The 19,471-nt window shown below is 46.7% G+C and overlaps 1 protein-coding gene across 3 annotated transcripts; it reads left to right on the forward strand.

Annotated features, from left to right (window-relative positions):
- The first annotated feature begins 10,395 nt into the window (after positions 1 to 10,395).
- LIAT1 (ligand of ATE1) lies at positions 10,396 to 14,731 on the forward strand. Of its 3 annotated transcripts, XR_015243937.1 has the most exons (3): positions 10,592 to 10,719; positions 10,828 to 12,161; positions 13,432 to 13,564. XR_015243937.1 is itself a non-coding variant. In XM_086686379.1 (2 exons), the coding sequence occupies exons 1-2, from the start codon at positions 10,497 to 10,499 to the stop codon at positions 13,890 to 13,892; spliced, it is 687 nt and encodes a 228-aa protein (XP_086542505.1). In that variant the 5' UTR covers positions 10,396 to 10,496; the 3' UTR covers positions 13,893 to 14,731. The 3 variants fall into 3 exon arrangements, 2 of the variants coding, with proteins under 2 accessions (XP_086542505.1, XP_086542504.1); XM_086686379.1 differs by lacking the exon at positions 10,828 to 12,161 and having other exon boundaries at positions 10,396 to 10,719; positions 13,429 to 14,731; XM_086686378.1 differs by lacking the exon at positions 10,828 to 12,161 and having other exon boundaries at positions 10,482 to 10,719; positions 13,432 to 14,731.
- Positions 14,732 to 19,471: the final 4,740 nt, after the last annotated feature.

A 19,471-nucleotide genomic window follows, 5' to 3' on the forward strand; every position in this document is an offset into this window, starting at 1 on the left:
TTAGAAAAAAAAAAAAAAAAAAAAAAAAATATATATATATATATATATATATATATATATATATATATTTTTTTTTTTTTTTTTTTTTTTTTTTAAGTAGGCTCCATGCCCAAAGTGGGGCTTGAACTCATGACCCTGAGATCAAGAGTTCCATGCTCTACTGGCTGAGCCAGCCAGACAACCCTGCTTAGAAAATATTTTAGACAGGGGTACCCAGCTAGCTCCGTTGGAAGGGCATGTGAATCTTGATTTTGGGGTCATGAGTTCAAGCCCCACACTGGGTGTAGAGATTATTTAAGTAAATAAATAAAAGTAAAAACTTAAAAAATATTTTAGACATACTGAAAGGTATAAAGAATAATATAAACTATACATATATGATGTACCCACTACTCACCTGAAGAAATGCTCCTGGCTGGCTCAGTCGGTAGAGTATGGGACTCTTGATCATGGTCAAGATCTTCATCATGAGTTCAAGCCCCATGTTGGATGTATTTATTTATTTATTTTTAAATGTTTGAAAGAGAGCCCTCAAGCGGGGGAGGGGAGGGCAGAAAGAGAGAGAGAATCCCAAGCAGGCTCCGTGGCTCTATCCCACGACCTGTGAGATCATGACAAGAACCAAAATCAAGAGTCAGATGCTTAACAAACTGAGCCACCCAGGGGCACCAGGATGTAGAGATTACTTTAAAAAGAAAAAGAAAAAAAAAAAAAAAAAAGATGGGGAGATGGGGCACTTGGATATGCTCCGCTCAGCATGGACCCTGCTTGGGATTCTCTCTCTGTTTCTCTCTGTCCCTCCCGCACTCTCTTTCTCAAAATAAAGAAACTTTTTTTAAAAAAATTTGAAAAGAGGAGAGAAATGAAATGTTTCCAATCCAGTGGAAGCTCTGCTTGTAACCTTCACAGTCATGATCATCTCCCAACCTCCAGAGGTAACCGTAGCTAGAATTTAGTGTTTCCAGTTTCCCCGGTGTTCCTTTATACTTTTACTATATACCTGTGCATCCTAAAATGATATATAATATTGTCTTTTTATGCCTTCAACTTTATGTAAATTGTAACATTCTCTGTTTTTTAATTGAGGTGAAATTCACATAACATACAGTTCCCAGTATTAAAGTGTACAATGCAGTGGCATTTAGAGCATCCACAGTGTTGTGCAAACACCACTTCTCTCTAGTTCCAAAATTTTTCATCACACTAAAAGAAAACTCCACATCCATTAAGCAATTATTTTCCGTGTCCCCCTTCTTCCTCCCCACTGGCCACTACGGATCTGCTTTCTATCTCTACAGAGTTGCTTCTCTGTGTTCTTTTGCAATGTTTTTGTTCAGCATTTCAGACATCCATCCATGTGGTCACCTTTGACCATTGTTTGCTTGTTTTTCATTCCCATAAAATAAAATCAGTCCCATCATGGGACTCAACCACATTTTTCAAGTTCTTAGTTCTTACTCCTATTGATGAATTTATGGAACTTTAAAAAAGTCATTTGAGGGGCACCTGGGTGGCTCAGTTGGTTGAGCATCCGACCCTTGATTTCAGCTTAGGTCATGATCCCAGGGTCATGAGATCAAGCCCAGAGTCCAGCTCCATGCTGAGCGTAGAGCCTGCTTAAGATTCTCTCTCTTTCTCTCTCTCCCTCTGCCCCTCTTCCCCCACCTCTCAAATTAAAAAAAGAAATCAGGGGCGCCTGGGTGGCGCAGTCAGTTAAGCGTCCGACTTCAGCCAGGTCACGATCTCGCGGTCTGTGAGTTCGAGCCCCGCGTCAGGCTCTGGGCTGATGGCTCAGAGCCTGGAGCCTGTTTCCGATTCTGTGTCTCCCTCTCTCTCTGCCCCTCCCCCGTTCATGCTCTGTCTCTCTCTGTCCCCCCAAAAAATAAATAAATAAAACATTGAAAAAAAGAAAAAAAAATTAAAAAAAAAAAAAAAGAAATCATTTGAAAAATAAGTATTATATGCATGTGGCCACAAAGTCAAGCATCACAAAAGAAAATAAGGTGAAACTGTCTTTTCCCCCCTTTCAAAGAGACAACCACTTTACCTGTTTTTTTTTTAAGTTTATTTATTTATTTTGAGAGATACAGAGTGTGCATGCACACCAGTAGGAGGAAAAGCAGAGAGGGAGAGGGAGAGGGAGAATCCCAAGCAGGCTCCATGCTGTCGGCACAGCACCCGACTTGGGGCTCAGTCTTGGAACTGTGAGATCGTGACCCGAGGCAAAATCAAGAGTTAGACACTCAACCAACTGAGCCACCCAGGTGCCCCTATTTTTTTAAGTTTATTTATTTTTACTGATCTCTACACCCAATGTGGGGTTTGAACCCACAACCCCAAGATGGGAGTCGTACACTTCTCCAACTGAGCCAGCCAAGGCCCCCTGATAAGTAGTTACTGAGTGCTTGTTGTATGTAAAGCACTGTTTCAGGTTTTGGAGGTCCAGCAGTGAACAAAACAAAGCTCCCAGCTCATATTCTAGCAGAGACACACAGAGGAGGCACAAATAAACAACTAGATGTATATGTCAAAGGGCAGTAAGTGCTCTGAAAGAAAATAAAGGACCCTCAGGGACAGCAGTCAGGAAAGGCTTTCCTGATAAGGTAACATTTGAATTGTAGAGGACGAAACATCTTTTTCTTTCTATCCTCCAAGGTTTGGTAGCTAGGACCTGTGAATTAAACTGATAGAAGACAGGTTAACAAGAGAATAAAAGTTTTAATTAGGTGCACACCAGAGTTTACATAGAACAAATGTGACTCAGGAGGGTCCAGGTGCTTGAGACTTATATACCATCTGAGGCTAAACAAAGGAAAGGGGATTTGGGGCTTCTGTGTGGGAGGGAGTATGGGAAGGTGACCAGGAGAAGTATGGTAAGCAAGGGTTGCCTGGTAAGGTCTGTTATGTCTATTTCAGCCAGTGACTTCTCTGAATTAAGAGTTCACTTCTGGAATGGGAGAGGGAGACCTCTCTACAAATGTAAATTTCTTTTATAAATGTCATTTTCCTTTACAAGAGCTTTTTAGGGCTTTTCCTGTGTCTGCTAGTTCTCAATGGCCTTTAGCTCAAAATAAACCATATTCTAAAGAGATCTATTTGTGGGTGGCTTATTCTGGTACCCTTTGGAATAAAGGCAGGACATCTAGAGCAAGAATGTTCCGGGGGCAGCATGTGTAAAGACCTGAGCTGAGAGGTCTCAGCATGTTGAAGAAGCAGCAAGGAGCTCAGTGGGGCTGAAGGGAAGTGAGGGCGGGGGTAACAGGTGTTAGCAAACCATTTATGCTGCTCTGCACTTCTCCATGAGCACTCTCTTGGCCTCTGTCCCGAATTAGCCTAAATCAAACTGTCTCATTCTGTTTCAGAAGCTCCCAGGGACTCCACCATATGGATACAGTGCAATTTATATAACTGGTTGTAGGGTTTTTCCTCTAATTTTTTTTTTTTTTTTTTAGATAACATGAGGTATGAAGCGTGTAAAAAAGAAAACCACAGGTCCAAAATGGTGTCACTTAGGCCAAGTCAGCTAACCAAGACTTAATACCTAACCTAACTGCAGTTTCAACCCCCCAGGAATGTAGCTTTTAACCAGGCCACATGAAACTTCCTGGTCAATACTAGGAAATATACTGATAGACCCCTTCCTCCCGCCTTAGGAGGGCAATCTTGCCTAAACAATGCGTTTCTTGCTAATAATTTCCTTCCTTCCTTCCTTCCTTCCTTCCTTCCTTCCTTCCTTCCTTCCTTCCTTCCCTCCCTCCCTCCCTCCTTCCTTCCCTTCTCTTCCTTTCTCTTTCTTTTTCCCTCCCTCTGTCTGCATTTAAAAACTCTTCTTTTCTTTAGCTCAGCTCAGCAGACATCTCTCTACTTACTAAATGGGATGCTGTCCAATTCACAAATAGATTAATAAAACCAATTAGTTCTTCACATTTATTCAGTTGAATTTTTGTTATTTAACAAGTGAATATCAGGAAGCGGTCAGAGTGGGTTATAAAAGGAGGAAAGAAAAGAGCAGACCTGCTCTTAACAGTTGTAAAGCCCGGGGCAAGAGTGGAAGTGGAGGCCCACATACCATATGTCTAAATATTAAAAGTCATAAATTAAATGAACATACTGTTAAATAAAATATGCACTATTTCTTACCTTCATAACAATCTGGAAAGCTAGATTTAAATTTAAAATCTCAGGGCCTTTGGGGTTCTGCACCCAGCCCGTGGTCTGCCCACTCTTCTTACCATTCCCGGCTCCATCCTGCACTGACAAGGTCCTTGAATGCATAGGTCTGGACACCTCAGTCAGCTTAGGAGTTTCCATCTATGCTGCCCTTGGCCTAGAGCTACTTGGGAGGATAGGGCCAGGGAAAAGGCCCAGACAGCCCCTACACATGGGCTGGGGCCATTTAGGCAATAAAGTCCAAGGTGCCAGGGACTCAGATGATGGGCTAAAAGGGTGGGGGAGGGCACCTGGATGGCTTAGTTGGCTAAGCATCTGACTCTTGGTTTTGACTCAGGTCATGATCTCACGGTTCGTGGGTTGGAGCCCCGCATCAGGCTCTGTGTTGACAGTGCAGAGCCTGCTTTGGATTCTCTCTCTCCCCCTCCCTTACATGCATGCTGTCTCTCTTTCAAAATAAATAAACTAAAAAAAAAAAAAAAAAAAAAAAAAGGATGGGGGAGAGGGACGAGGTTAGCAGAACCACTTAATTCCACAGACTTCCTGCCCTTTAGGGAGACAGCTGGAGGAGAGTCAGAACAGGGTCCTGTGAAGTACAAGACCCAGGGCAGGGTCTCCACTTGCCCAAGTCTAAGGCCGGTGCGGCTGAAGAGTAGAAACTGCCTAGTGGCCTTGGGGGAAAAAAACTAACAGCATGGAGAAAGTGGGCTGGGCAGGGCAGAGCAGAGAGTGGGAACCATCAGCCCAGCCAGCTGGAGGGACCCGGCTAAGCGGGTAGCAGGAAGGGATAAAGTCCCAAGCTCTCCAAGGCATGCCCACATCAGGGCTGGCCAAAGGGAAAACTTGACCCTTGTAAAGGAAGCTCAGCTCTTAACTGCTCAAAACAATACCAGCCACTGAGACCACAAGAAGAAAGTATAAACAAGGAAGCTGGAACAAGTAATGAAAATACAATCATCTCTTCTGTTGGTCAGTGAACATCATTGTAAAATCAACTGATCTCCTGCAAGAGATATAGAACTAGGAATGTGGATTTTGTCACCAGCAAGACCCCAAGACCTGACCCTTGCATGTACCCACTCACCTTTGTCCCACATTTCCTTAAGTCTTGTTTCCAGCATATTTTTCTTTAAGTAAACTCTAGCTCCAACATGGGGCTCAAACCCAAGACCCCAAGATCAAGAGTCACATGCTGTACTGATTGAACCAGGCACTCAATTTCCAGCTTGTCTTTTAACTCAGGCAAAAAATCCCACGGGCATAGCATCCCATGATAAAAACTGAAAGGACAGCCCTGACCACCCAGACTAGTCTGAGCTCAACCACGACTCAGAACTGTGCAGATGGGCCCTGGAGTAACCAACGGTTGTCTCTACCTCATTGTAATTCTAAAATATCCACCCAAGAAGGAGCTGAACTTCATCAACATCACACACAATACGTGCAAAGGCACTTTTCCCTGACCTTATGCCCACCTCTGCCTACAATGACACAACTCCTCTTTCTGAATATTCATCCTACCCTCAACAAAAGAAACCCACATACTCGTGCTTGGGAAGTCACAGCTTCCCAAGTTACAGTTTTGGAACTTATTCCCCTGATCTCTCTATTTGCTGCAAAGTTTCCTTTCTCTGACACCTCGAGCTGGTGTAGTCTCTACTTGTAACTCACCAAGGAGGGAACTCACATTAGTTCAGTTACAATTTCAGGCCCAACACGGTAGCTAATTAACAGAGAGAGATGGAGCAAGTCACTTTGCATCTCTGATTCCTCATCAATCAAATTGGGATATACTTCCCCAATCTCTACTTGCAAGAGCTTTTTATGATTATACAACAGTATGTTCCTTTCCTGGATGTGAATTTTCTCTTTCAAAGCTGACTGGCTGGCTCAACATAACCTCTATGCAACCTTCACTAAAATCAGGAATCAGAATGGTCAAGCTGCCTCCTGCCAGATGAACATCCAGGCACAGAGGACCAGCTGAGAGGAAGACATGCCAGCCTTTCTTGGAAAGGAAGCACCTGTCTACAAGCACCAGGGGGAATAGGGCAGAGTACCTGGAAAGCCAACCCTGATGTCTCTATTGGCAGGTGATCATTTGCACAAAGGATCTCTGTCATTTACATTTCACTTAACTCCTAGGGACAAAAGCAGACAGGCAAAAGGCAGATTCCAAGCACTCGGGTATGTAGAGTTGTGCTGGACACATTAGGGAGCTTGCCAGTGTCTGAGAGGACTAAGGACATACCTACAGAACAACAGAACAGTCCTTTACAGAGGAGTAACGTGTCCACACATGCCTGTGTGTGGGTCAGTACTAATGACTGTCATTACTGAGTAAAATAGTGCCATGCCAAACCAGATAGATCTGATGCAATCCCCATCAAAATCCCAGCAGGCTGTTTTAAGGAAATAGACAAGATGATTTAAAAATGTGTATGGAGGGGCGCCTGGGTGGCGCAGTCGGTTAAGCGTCCGACTTCAGCCAGGTCACGATCTCGCGGTCCGTGAGTTCGAGCCCCGCGTCGGGCTCTGGGCTGATGGCTCAGAGCCTGGAGCCTGTTTCCGATTCTGTGTCTCCCTCTCTCTCTGCCCCTGCCCCGTTCATGCTCTGTCTCTCTCTGTCCCAAAAATAAATAAACGTTGAAAAAAAAAATGTGTATGGAAAAGCAAAAGCTCTGGAATAGTCAAAACAATCTTGAAAATGAACAGAGCTGGAAAACATACATGACCTGACATCGACATTTACTGTAAAGCTTACAATAACCAAGACAATGCAGTATCAGTGGGAGGAGAGACAAATAGATTGATGGAACAGAATAGAGTCCAGAAATGGATTCATACATATACGTTAGTTGATATTTAACAACAAAAAAAAAAAATGCCAAGTCAAGTCAATGGGGAGAGAAGTGTCTCTTCAATGAAAATTGCTGGGAAAAAAAAAAGAAAGAAAAGAAAATTGCTGAAAATATTGGAAATCCATTTGGGAAAAAAATGGGGGCGCCTGGGTGGCGCAGTCGGTTAAGCGCCCGACTTCAGCCAGGTCACGATCTCGCGGTCCGTGAGTTTGAGCCCCGCGTCAGGCTCTGGGCTAATGGCTCAGAGCCTGGAGCCTGTTTCCGATTCTGTGTCTCCCTCTCTCTCTGACCCTCCCCCGTTCATGCTCTGTCTCTCTCTGTCCCAAAAATAAATAAACGTTGAAAAAAAAAATTTAAAAAAAAAAGAAAAAAAAAATGAACCCTGGAACCATAAAGCTTCTTGAAGAAAACAGAAGACTATCTTTGTGATTAGGAGTAAGGAAAGAAAAAAAAAAAAAAAGGAGTAAGAGTAAGGAAAGACTCCTTGGGGAGGATATTAAAAGAAAAAAAAAACTGATAAAATGGCTTCATCAGCATTTTAAATGTCTGCTTTCTTTTTTCTTTTTTTTTTTTTTTAACGTTTATTTATTTTTGAGAGAGAGAGAGAGAGAGAGCACACGCCAGGGAGGGCCAGAGAGAGGGGGACAGAGGATCCCAAGGAGGCTCCGCACTGACAGCAGAAAGCCTGATGTGGTGCTCAAATTCACGTGAGATCATGACCTGATCCAAAGTTGGACACTTAACCCATTGAGCCACGCAGGTGCCCCATAATGTCTGCTTATCAAAAGACACTAACAAGAACATAATTGACAAGCTGCAGACCTGGAAAAATGTCTTTGCAGCCATCAAACTGAGAAAGGATTTATAGCCAAGACATGTAAAGAACTCTTACAAATCGACACTAAAAATATAAACATTCCAATTACAAAATGGGAAAAGACTTCAACAAACACTTTCACAAAGTAAGATACACAAATGGCCAATAAGCAGTTTAAAAAGTGCTCACTGGGGTTCCTGGGTGGCTCAGTCAGTTAAGCATCCGATTCTTGATTTCAGCTCAGGTCACGATCTCACAGTTTATGAGTTCCAGCCCCAAGTCGGGCTCTGTGTTGACAGCACGGAGCCCGCTTGAGACTCTCTGTCTCCCTCTGTCTCTCTGCCCCTCCCCTGCTCACGCTTTCTCTCCCCAAATACAGAAAAACATTTAAAAAATAAAAAAATTACTTCTGAGGGAAATGGCATTTACAACCACAGAGAAATACAACTTCATACACACTAGTGATGAGGGACCATAAGGCAAGCTGAGGGCAAAGCACAAGCTAGCACCTCCCTCCCCTCAGGTGGGAGGTGCGTGATATTCCTCAGGCACCCCGGCTGCCCAAGGACAAAGGAAAGGAAAGAAAACAGATCACAGTCATGCAGGACATGAGTCTCCATCAGTTTACAAATATCTCAGTAAATTACAAGAAAAAGGCAATCTTATCAGTAGCCTCATCTCCAGAAACCTATAGACTCAGTTTCCTGGAGCCCCAACATCTCCCTTCCATAGTGATGTGGGAACAAAGGCAAGAAGGAAATGGCAGGTAAAATTAAGTTTCCTTATAACCTGCCGCCCGTTGACAAACACTTGAGGCAAATACAGAGTAGAACACTTCTCTAGGAACGCCCTACCGTCCTAACGTTAATGTCTTACTAGAGGGAAAACAACCTTAGCTAGACAACAGCAAGGCCTCAGGCATCTTACGCGTTCTCTTTAGTGTATCAAAGTCCCTCTGGAGGCCTCCCTTTTGTCTTTACCTCCCCCAATTCCATAGAATATAAGCAGTCACTCTACACGACACCAGCGCAGCTCTTTCTGCCCGCAGGTCCTGTCCCCGTGCTTTACTAAAATCACCTTTTTTCACCAAAGAAGTCTTCAAGAATTCTTTCTGAGTCATCAGCTCCAAACGCCACCACCCCCACCATCACCCCAAAACCTCATCACTAGAATGGCTAAAATAAAAAAACTGATGTGCCGGTTACCTATTGGTGCATATCTTATTACCCCAAAACTTAGTTTGGTCGACAATTACAATCCTTTTGTCTCTTACAACCTCTTTGGGTCAGGAAGTCAGGATGGGGTTGGCTTCGTGAGGCTGGCCTGGGCTGGGGGTGGGAGGCAGTCTGCTGTTGCAGTGAGACTACGGCTGGATGTGGAAAAGGGGGACTGGAGCAGCTGGGGCCTCTCTCTCTTCCTTCACATACTTTTACCGTCTCTCCATGTGGTCTAGTTTGGGCTTCTTCCCAGCATGGCAGCCTCAAGGTATCAGACTTCCTTCCAGGGGGCTGAGGTCTCCAAGGCTAACATGGATGCTGCTGATTACTTTGCACTACCTAGCCAAGAAGCCACAGCCGCACTTTCCTCCCATTCCATGGGTTACAAGTGAGTCAACCAACCCACCCACATTGAAGGGGCATGGACTTAGACTCTGTCTCTTGATGTGGAAGTGGTAGGAGGCTAGAAGAGCATAGGAGGATGAGAGATACTCTCGCACTCGTTTTTGGAAAACAACCTGTGGTGGATAAGCTCGGCAAGAAAAGCAGATCACACCAGGCCTCGTAAGCCACACTAAAGTTCAGTCTTTTTTTGAGAGAGAGAGAGAGAGCGAGGGAGGAGCAGGCATAGGCAGGGGACAGAGGATCCCTGTGCTGACAGCAGGGAGCCAAGAGAGCCTGATGCGGGGCTCGAACTCAGGAACTATGAGATCACGACCTGAGTCGAAGGCAGTCGCTCAACCGACCGAGCCACCCGGCCACCCCTAAAGTTCAGTCTTGCTAGGTATTGTGATGGGGGCCCACTGGAGGGTTTTAAGCAAGAGAGTGAAATTTAGCCAATTGTTTTGAAGAGTTCATTATAGCAGGTTGCGGATAAAGAATTTGTGAGGAGGGTTTGGATGCAGAGAGACCATTTAGGTGGGAGGTCCAGAAGTTCAAGTGCCAAGCATGACCGTGAGTCCAGCCTAGGTAAGGGCACAGGGAGAATGTCGGGGAAGGTTTCTGCCCGTCCAGCTGCTCTGTTCCAGGAGAACCATGGGGAAACAGCTTTGTTTGAGACGCGTTGGGCTTGCAAGGCCCGGGGGGACGTACCGAGACTGGAAGCTGGGAGATAAAAATTTAGTAGACAACCAACAGCATTTTAAAAGGCACAGAAGCGAACGTGTACGTCAGCCCAAGCTTTAGAATCTCTCTCCTCCTCCCGGACTCACCGCGGACGGGGCCAAGGTCTCCCACATACTGAAAGGCGCATGCGCACGCCTACTCCCACGGGCGGCCCCTGGGCGGCAGCTTCCTGCTTGCGCACGCGCGATGTGCGGCGGTCGCCATGGAGACGCGTGGCCCTGGGCTGGCGCTTAGCTCCTGAGGCCGCGGGCTCGGCGGCCGCGGGTCTTGGGCTGCCCCAGGCGCAGGTGGCGGCCGGGAGGGCGGATGGACTGCCGCGGTGGGGCCGGGGCATCCGGGTACGGCGAAGAGGGCGAGGACGAGGAGGAGGAGGAGGAGGAGGAGGAGGAGGAGGAGCGAGAGGGTGACCCTGCGAGCTCGCAGAGACCCAAACTGCCCCCCATAGCAGGCAACGCCTTAGAATTGAGCAAACAGAAGGTGAAGAAGAAAAGGAAGAAGAAGAAGACGAAAGGGTCGGGCAAGGGGGACGGTAAGAGGCGCAGCTAGCGCGGCAGCCTCAGCTCCCGTGCCAGAGTTTCTTTCTTCCTTTCTTTTTTTAAAATGTTTTAATTTACATGTGTTTATTTTTGAGAGACAGAATGAGACAGAGCATGAGCGGAGGAGGGGCAGAGAGAGGAGACACAGAATCTGAAGCAGGTTCCAGGCTCTGAGCTGACAGCACAGAGCCTGATGTGGGGCTCGAATCCACCAACCTCCAACCTCAGAGATCATGACCTGAGCCGAAGTCAGACACTTCACCGACTGAGCCACCCACCCAGGCGCCCCTCCCATGCCAGGGTTTCTTCTCCAAGGTCACCTCTCCCCACTCCTCACAGAGATCCCTCATCTACTTGCAGGACCACTTGAGACCAGAAACAGAATCTCGCCAGTCCCAAACAGAGGTCCTCCCACTTAACGCAACACAGTGATGCCCCAGCCCCACCCATAAAAACCATAGGTGTCCACAGAGACCCCAAATCCTGCGTGGAGAATTCTCTACAGCCTTGGAGACCCTCTACCCCACAGAGATCCCCCACATAGCAGCATTATTCCCACAGAGGGTCCCAGCTCCACACAGCAACTCAGCTTTGCATGGACACCCTCTCAATTTCCTAATCCCTAAGCTGGAACTCAGAATCTTAAATATCCCCGCCTTGCCCACAGAAATTTCAAGCCCTCCTACAGAGATCCCCTCATCTTCACACACACACACACACACACACACACACACACACACACACACACACACACACACTTTCCCCAATCCTAAAATACTAAGACACTAGTGACCAACATGCTCAGAAACGCAGGCTTTTGCCTTCTGTCTCATGTGCTCAGGACACCTGCCCTAGATGTTAGACATCCTGTAAATGCATATAAAGTATCTTTACTGCACAGACTGTCTTCCGCCCCCCCCCCCCCCCACTTTGCCAGGGCCAGCCATCAGCCACACACACACCATCACACTAGTCACTGCTACATACTCTTATACTCCCCAACACCCTCAACAACAACCCCCTTATATCATTATAGTCACCAAATAAAACTCAAGTACAGATACCCCATCAGGCACAGCCTTTCCCAGTCTACACATACACATGGGTCCTCTGCTACACACTCACATTCATAAACCCCACCCCACCCCAGACACTTCCTGCACGCATGTGACTCTACGCCCTCAGGTTCCCAGCTTTATGGACACCTCACATACATACACACAGCAACACATGCCACAATCCCACGGGCTACCTGTATCTCACAAATTTCCTCTCCCAGAACCGCGCATTCCCCCGATTTCTCAACAGAGGCACTGAGCACCCACTTTATGGAGAGTGCAACCGTGACATGGAATGCACCTGCCTTTGTCACTTGTGTGGTCCCTCTCTGGGGACCGTCCTTGATCCTGGCACAGCAGCCCTGACCTGCAGCATGGTTAGTCCCTGGTTCAAGTTCCTGGGCCCTGGCCCATTGGCCTGCAGAGCTGGGGGCAAGAAGGAGCGGCAGCCTTCCCCATGTCATCCTTGTATTTGGGGGAGGGAACCACGGGAAGATTATAATGGCTCCTGCAGGTGGAATCTTCACAGAAAGGCAAGAAAGAAATTCTGGAGTTTAGGTCCAAAAGCCCCATGTGTATCTCCAAAACCAAACTGGGAAACTTCTTGTCTTTTTGGCTTCGCTTCTGACTCGAGACGTTGTAATGGCACGTAACTCATACTGTCAGCAGGGGACACCGAGTTGTTTTTGGGGAGTAGGAAGATACAGAAATGCCCAGACAGGATTTTTTTTTTCTTATTTTCTCTTGTTTTGGGAGGGATTTCTGTCTCCCCAAAAGTAGAAGGATGAGCTGATGAAAGAGCCATAACTTACAGTACTTTATATGAGTATTCTACAATTCCGAAATGCTATTAATATAAGAAATATCAGCACAAGCCACGAAGCAGAAGTATTTCCCGGCTTGGCATAATATTGCTTTCCACAATCAGATGTAGGGAGCGTCTCTGTTGTTCTCATTTCTCCCATCATGAAGAAGTCTGCACTAGGGGTAGAGACTCCTGGAAGCGGAAGGTACCTCGATGTGCATGTGGAGCATGGTGGAAAGAACAGGGCACTGGGAGTCAGGCCTGTGTTCAAATCCTGGTCCTGCCACTCACTATGTGACGTTGCTTGAGTTAGACTTTTTTTTCTTATTTATTTATTTATTTATTTATTTATTTATTTATTTATTTATTTAGAGAAAGAGCACGAGTAGGGGAGGGGCAGAGAGAGAGGGAGAGAGAGAATCCCGAGCAGGCTCCGTGCCCTCAGCACAGAGCCTGATACAGGGCTCGAACTCACAAACCATGAGATCATGACCAGAGCCAAATCAAGGGTCGGACGCTTAACGGACTGAGCCACCCAGGTGCCCCCGTTAAGACTTCTGGAGTCTCAGTTTCCTCAGCTGGAAAATAGGGCTGATAGACTTTATCCAGAGGACCTGGCCTACAGTATGTACTCAATAAATGGTTCCTCCTCCCCGCAAAATGACCTGACGGAAAGCATAGAGCCAGTGCGTGTGTACAGGTTGTTGGGCTTGGCTAGCTGAGCTCTAGGTTCCCAGGGGCCTCCACCCCCTCACATCTTTGGTGACTCGGGCATCGCAACCGAGCAGGCGGAGGGCAGGCAGCAGGCTGACAACCGCTAACACCTTTCATCTGCTCAGCAGATAAACATCAGAGTCGAGGCCTGAAGAATCAGCAGCTGTCCTCATCCTTCCACGACATCTTAAGTCCCCGCAAAGATCCCGGCCCGAGGCCAGAGCGCAAGCAGGACAAAGCTGAAAGCAAGCCCACACCCCCTTACTCCTCCACTCGAAGTCTCCGCTCTGTCGCTGAAATAGAAGAGCACCTCGCCAAGCAGGTGAACGAAAGCCTGCGTTGGGATGGAATTCTCGCCGACCCGGAGGCTGAGAAGGAAAGGATTCGCGTATATAAACTGAACCGGAGGAAGCGGTACCGGCTCTTGGCCCTGAAGGGCCTCCACCCTGACCCGTGCGCCGAGGAGGACCCGGAGAGCCGACCCTACCTCCCGGAGACAGACGGTGGCTCCGACGGCAGGAAAGCCCACCACCCCGATCCCTTCTTCCGAGGCACCGTCACACATTCTGACCTGGCTCTGCCAGAGTGACCATCCCCCCTCCACCCCCCGACACCGACCGGCTTGTGCATTGTCCTCCCCACAGGTTTACCCGTTAGAAAAGAATAATAAAAAGAAATCGGACCTCCGTCGGAAGGAAGCGGATGTCTGGTGTGTCCGGCGGGTCGGCCTCTCTCCTTCCACCAGGGCGTCCGAATCGCCCGGGGGAACCGCAGTCCCTTAACCTCCGCAGTGTAATGGACAGAGCTGCTTCAGGATTTTTTGTTTCTTTCTCAGACAAGTTGGCATCTCTTTCGTACTTAATTTCTCGTCGCAGATGTCTGTCATCTTCCCCTCAGAAAGAGAATGTGTAGATGATCTCAGTTCTAAATCTTAAGCTAATTTAACGGGTAAAACACAGCATGCTTCTCTGGGCCAGAGAAAAGTGCCTCAAATATCCTGGAGCCTTTTTTTTTTTTTTTTTTAAATTACACACACTCCCTGCCCTGATGTGGTTGTCAAAATAACTGAGTTCCAGAACTCCAACCCTGGGAGATAATTATGAGAAGGCTCAAAAGGAATATTGCTTCTCTTCTAAATATGGTCCTCCCAGAGAGCAAATTGCTGGTTGCCAGAGGGGAAGGGGTGGGGGCATGGGGGAAATGGGTAAAGGGGCCCAACTGCTCAGTGATGGATGGTAAGCACACTTGTGGTGGTGATCACCTTGTCGTGTGGGCAAATACTGAATTATAATGTACACCTGGAACGCCGTAATGTTATATACCAATTTGATCTCACTTAAAAAATATATACATATATATTGTCCTCTAATCCCTTAAAACGGGATTTTAAGCAAAGTTCTGGAGGATTAAAAAGACCTTACTATGCTACTTGTCCTAAATTAATATCCTTCCCTCGCACGAGTATTTATTGAGGGCCATATGTTGGGTTAGTTTGGGTTTTCCAGAAGCAGATCCCGAGACAAAGACCCAAATGCAACTAGATTATTTGGGGGGTAAAGGAAAGGTCAGTAGAGAAGGCACAGGAGGGAAAGACCATCAGTCCAGGGACACTGTTAAACCAGTTTCCATACTGGGTAGCTGGAGCTTATCCAGCCCGAGAGTGAGGGAGCTGGGCTGTTATACTGCCCATAGGCATTGGCTGAGGTGTGGTGCTGGGGGGGGGGGGTGTGTTAATTTCCTGTCATTTCCAGCCTGCCAAAGGTGTGGGCCTTGAGGCCTACTTCCGTTGGGGGCACGGGGATCACCCTCAGGCACAAAGATGCAGCCCTCGCGAGGGGTCCAAGGGATAGGGTAGTTTCTATGCAGCATAGTGTAGGGCCCAAGAGGGTCAGAGCGGAGGTCTAAGATCAGGTCCCTGCCTTCTGAGGAATTAAAGACCTGCAGTGTACTCAGGAAAAGTTGAAAGCCAATACAAAACATCACAATGCCTTTTTGAATGTTAAGCACAAGTGGTCATCTTGGTCCCTGTTAGCCCCAGCTGACCGAGCAGCCTTCTTCCTGCCTTAAACGGCTGCTTACAGAGTTTTCACGTTTGGAAGAGGCCTGTCCTCCCCTGGAGAGCCCCCCTGGCAGGGGCCCTCGAGCAGACAGCAATGGCCCTCTCTGCGTGGCCATCCAGGTTGAAGGGCAACCATGGAATCACGTGAAGGGAACGTGGGCTTTGGCGCGGCCCCAAAGGGAGGAGGACAGGGGACGTGTGTTAATGCTCAGCCACAGGACCTTGCCCGACACCCCAGTGCTCAAGGTGAAGACAGCAGAGGGTGGAAAGCTGGGCTGCACCTCCTGTGGTCTTCGGGTCAGCCACAGTGTGCCTGAGGGAGTGCGGCGCATGGAAGGGTCTGTGGCCTCAGGATGTCTCGGTCGCTTTGCATTAGAGCTTTCTTTCCGTGGGTGGTGAGAGTGGGGATGGCCTGTGGTCACCTTTCTGCTATGAGACAGTCTGGCATAGTGGTGGAAATGATGAGTTCTGATGTCAGAGCTGAATTTCTCTCTTTCCCACTATATGTGCGGGCTGTGTCACCTCGGGCACACGGAATGGCCTCTCCAAGCATGAGTCACCGTATCTGGAAAGAGGGACGCAGATACCTACCTCAGTGCCGTGAGAATCACATGCAATAATTACGTAGGGCATTTGGCATAGCGCCTCGCCCCCTGGGAAGCACGCAATCCATAGTAGGAGTTTTGGCGATGATGTTTTGGGCCGGGGTAACTCCGCAGCTGTTGGAGAGACCGGCCTGGTGCTGGTGTAGAGCTCACCTCATCAAAGGGCGAGCTTCACAAAGAAATGGGGATTCAGTGGCTGGCCAATTCAAAGAAGCCACAAAACAAATTCCTGGGGTGCAGCCAAGAGGGAATGTGGGAGGAGTGAAGCCAGGGTCTCAGAGTCTGGTGTTTGGGGGGCCTTGGGGCCGAACAAAAAAGTGCCTACTTGGAACTTGGAACCTTTTTATTACGAAGTGGTTTTCCATTTTGTGAATATACACCACAGACATTTCAGTCACTGTGAAATGGACACATTGCAGTTACCTCATATGGCTCTAGTGAATAAAACTGTCATGAGTGTGCTCCTTTTTTGGACACGTTTTCATTTCTCTTGGATAACTATCTCCTGGTATTTCGTTGTGGTTTTATTTGGCATTTCCCTGACATCTAATGATGTTGAACACCTTTTCGTGTGCTCATATTGCATCCATGTATCTGCCTTTGTGAAGTGTCTGTTCAAGTCCCTTGCCCATTTAAAAAATATGTATGTATTTTTAATGTTTATTTTTGAGAGAGAGAGAGAGAGCGCGCGTGTGAGCAGGGGAAGGGCAGAGAGAGAAAGAGGGAGAATCCCAAGCAGGCTCTACACTGCCAGTGCAGAGCCCGACGTGGGGCTTGACCCCACAAACCGTGAGATCATGACCTGAGCTGAAATCAAGAGTTGGATGCTCAGCCGACTGAACCATCCAAGTGCCCCCATCGCCCATTTTTAACAGGGTTGTTCATCTTTCAATGTTGACTTGTAGGAGCTCTTTGTATATTCTGGATATAAGTCCTTTGTCAGATGTAAATCTTTTTTGTCTGGATTACCTTTTATTTTCTTAAAGGAGTCTTTGAAGAACAGAAGTTTATATATAGAGAGAGTTTGATGTATCTTTTCTTCAGATTTTCTATTTCATTGTGTCAATTTGGTAAGATAAGTTTGTCAAAGGAATTTCCCCTTTTAACTAAGCTGTCAAATTCATTGGCATAAAGTTGTTCCTAATATTACCTTAGTATACTTTCGGTGCCTGTGAGATCTGTATGCAAATCGTGGCATTGGTAATTTGTGCTATTTCTCGATCAATCTACGAGTGGGAACTGCCCCACACAGTTACTGATAATTGGGGTTACTGCAGGGTCCCCTTTTTGTTCTTTTAGCCTGCTGACACCTGTGTGATCAATCCTCTGTATGAAATCCCCTCTGCTGGAAATATCTAGTATGATTTGGGCCTTGCTGACTGGACTCTGATTGTCATGCATGGTTTATACCAGCATTTCTTAAAGTGCATTTCAAAAAACATTAGTGCTATGTTTTTTAGTCCTTCATTAGTCCATGAAATGCTCCTGGGTCCTCTGGTCCAATGAGTTTAGAATATTCTGCAAACTAGATTTTCCCTATTGAAGATTCTACATCCACATTATCATATTAAAGGCTAGGGTAGTTTATTGCACAGCAAATATTTACTCCTCCCACATTCATGGGGGAAGTATGGTTCCCTGACCCACTGATGTTAGGTTTGACCATGCAACTTGCTTTGGCCAATAGAACATGCATGGAAGTGACTGGGTGGCAGTTCCTAGTGCAAACTTTAAGAGGTTTTGTATGTTTCTACTTGCTCCTCTGGGATCTTTTGACCTCTTGCATGAGAAGAATGTGCCCCAGGTAATCTCTCTAGCCTGCTTCAGAGACAAGTGGAATGAACCTGAACTCAACACCTGACCTTGGGCAGAACTGCCCTATCAGGCCTATAAACTTTTACACAAGAAATTAATGCTGCTGTGTACCACTGCGATTTTGTGGCTGGTAAGCAGCAAAAGCTGACTAATGCAGGTGTTCTAAACACTAGCGGTTTTGTTTTGTTTTGATATTTATTTAGAGACAGAGAGAGACAGAGTGCTAGTGGGGCAGGGGCGGAGAGAGAGGGAGACACAGAATCCGAAACAGGCTCCAGGCTCTGAGCTCTCAGCACAGAGCCGGATGAAGGGCTCAAACCCATGAACTGTGAAACCATGACCTGAGCCGAAGTCAGGTGCTTAATCAACTGAGCCACACAGGTGCCCCACTAATGTGGGTGTTCTAAAGAGCCCTGCAATGAACATATTTGGTATTTTCAGCTTTTCATTTTCCCAAACTTATTTTTTTTTAATGTTTAATTCATTTATTTTGAGAGAGAGAGAGCAGCAGAGGGGCAGAGACAGAGAGAAAGAATCCTAAGCAGGCTCCATGCTGTCGGCATTGACAAGAGCCCAGTGTGGGACTCGATCTCATGAACTATGAGATGATGACCTGAGCTGAAGCCAAGAGTTGGACGCTTAACTGACTGAGCCACCCAGCATGCCTTCCCAAACTTATTTGATCAAAGAACCTCCTTTTGGTCCATAGAAAGAACTCTGGGAAGTAGTGTTATGCACAAAACACTTTGTAGTGATTATACTCTAAAACAAAATTATTAGAATTTAATTTTGAGGGTCACCTGGGTGGCTCAGTCAGTTAAGTGTCTAACTTCAGCTCAGGTCATGATCTCACGGTTCACGGGTATGAGCCCTGCGTCGGGTTCTGTGATGACAGCTCAGAGCCTGGAGCCTGCTTCAGATTCTGTGTCTCCCTCTCTCTCTGTCCCTCCCCTGCTCGCACTCTGTCTGTCTCTCTCTCTTTCTCTCAAAAATAAATGAAACATTAAAAAATTTTTGAAAAGAGGCGGGTTTTTTTGCAATACGATTTGTTACCTAATCAATAAGGTCATTCATTTTTCACATTTCTGGGAAGTATACCAAAAAGGCTTCCTAAGATTTATCATATTATTAGGGGTGCCTGGGTGACTCAGTCGGTTAAGCATCTGACTCTTGGTTTTGGCTCAGGTCATGATCTCACAGTTTCGTGAGTTTGAGCCCCACATTGGGCTCTGTGCTCTCTCTCTCTCTCTCTGCCCCTCCCCTGCTCACGCTGTCTCTGTCTGTCTCAAAAATAATAAACTTAGGGGTGCCTGGGTGGCGCAGTCGGTTAAAGCGTCCGACTTCAGCCAGGTCACCATCTCGCGGTCCGTGAGTTCGAGCCCCGCGTCAGGCTCTGGGCTGATGGCTCAGAGCCTGGAGCCTGTTTCCGATTCTGTGTCTCCCTCTCTCTCTGCCCCTCCCCCATTCATACTCTGTCTCTCTCTGTCCCAAAAATAAATAAACGTTGAAAAAAAAATAATAAACTTAAAGTAAAAAAAAAGATTTATCATATTGTTAATTACACCTACTACTTTTTCCCTTGAGATACCAGCTTAATCTGATATTCTCAGAAAGATACTTTTCAAGGAAAAAGTGAAATATTAATTTCAACATGTATTTGCTTCTCTCTACACACACACACACAAGTAC

The sequence above is a fragment of the Puma concolor genome, chromosome E1, assembly GCF_028749965.1.
Source record: "Puma concolor isolate L17-30 chromosome E1, mPumCon1.1.hap2, whole genome shotgun sequence".
Lineage (NCBI taxonomy): Eukaryota > Metazoa > Chordata > Mammalia > Carnivora > Felidae > Puma > Puma concolor.

Excerpts from the sequence above, each read along its gene's own strand:
- LIAT1 (XM_086686379.1), top strand. The coding sequence starts at position 10,497 with ATGGACTGCCGCGGTGGGGCCGGGGCATCCGGGTACGGCGAAGAGGGC. Across the intron at positions 10,720-13,428 it reads AGGGTCGGGCAAGGGGGACG|CAGATAAACATCAGAGTCGA; the intron begins GTAAGAGGCGCA and ends TCATCTGCTCAG.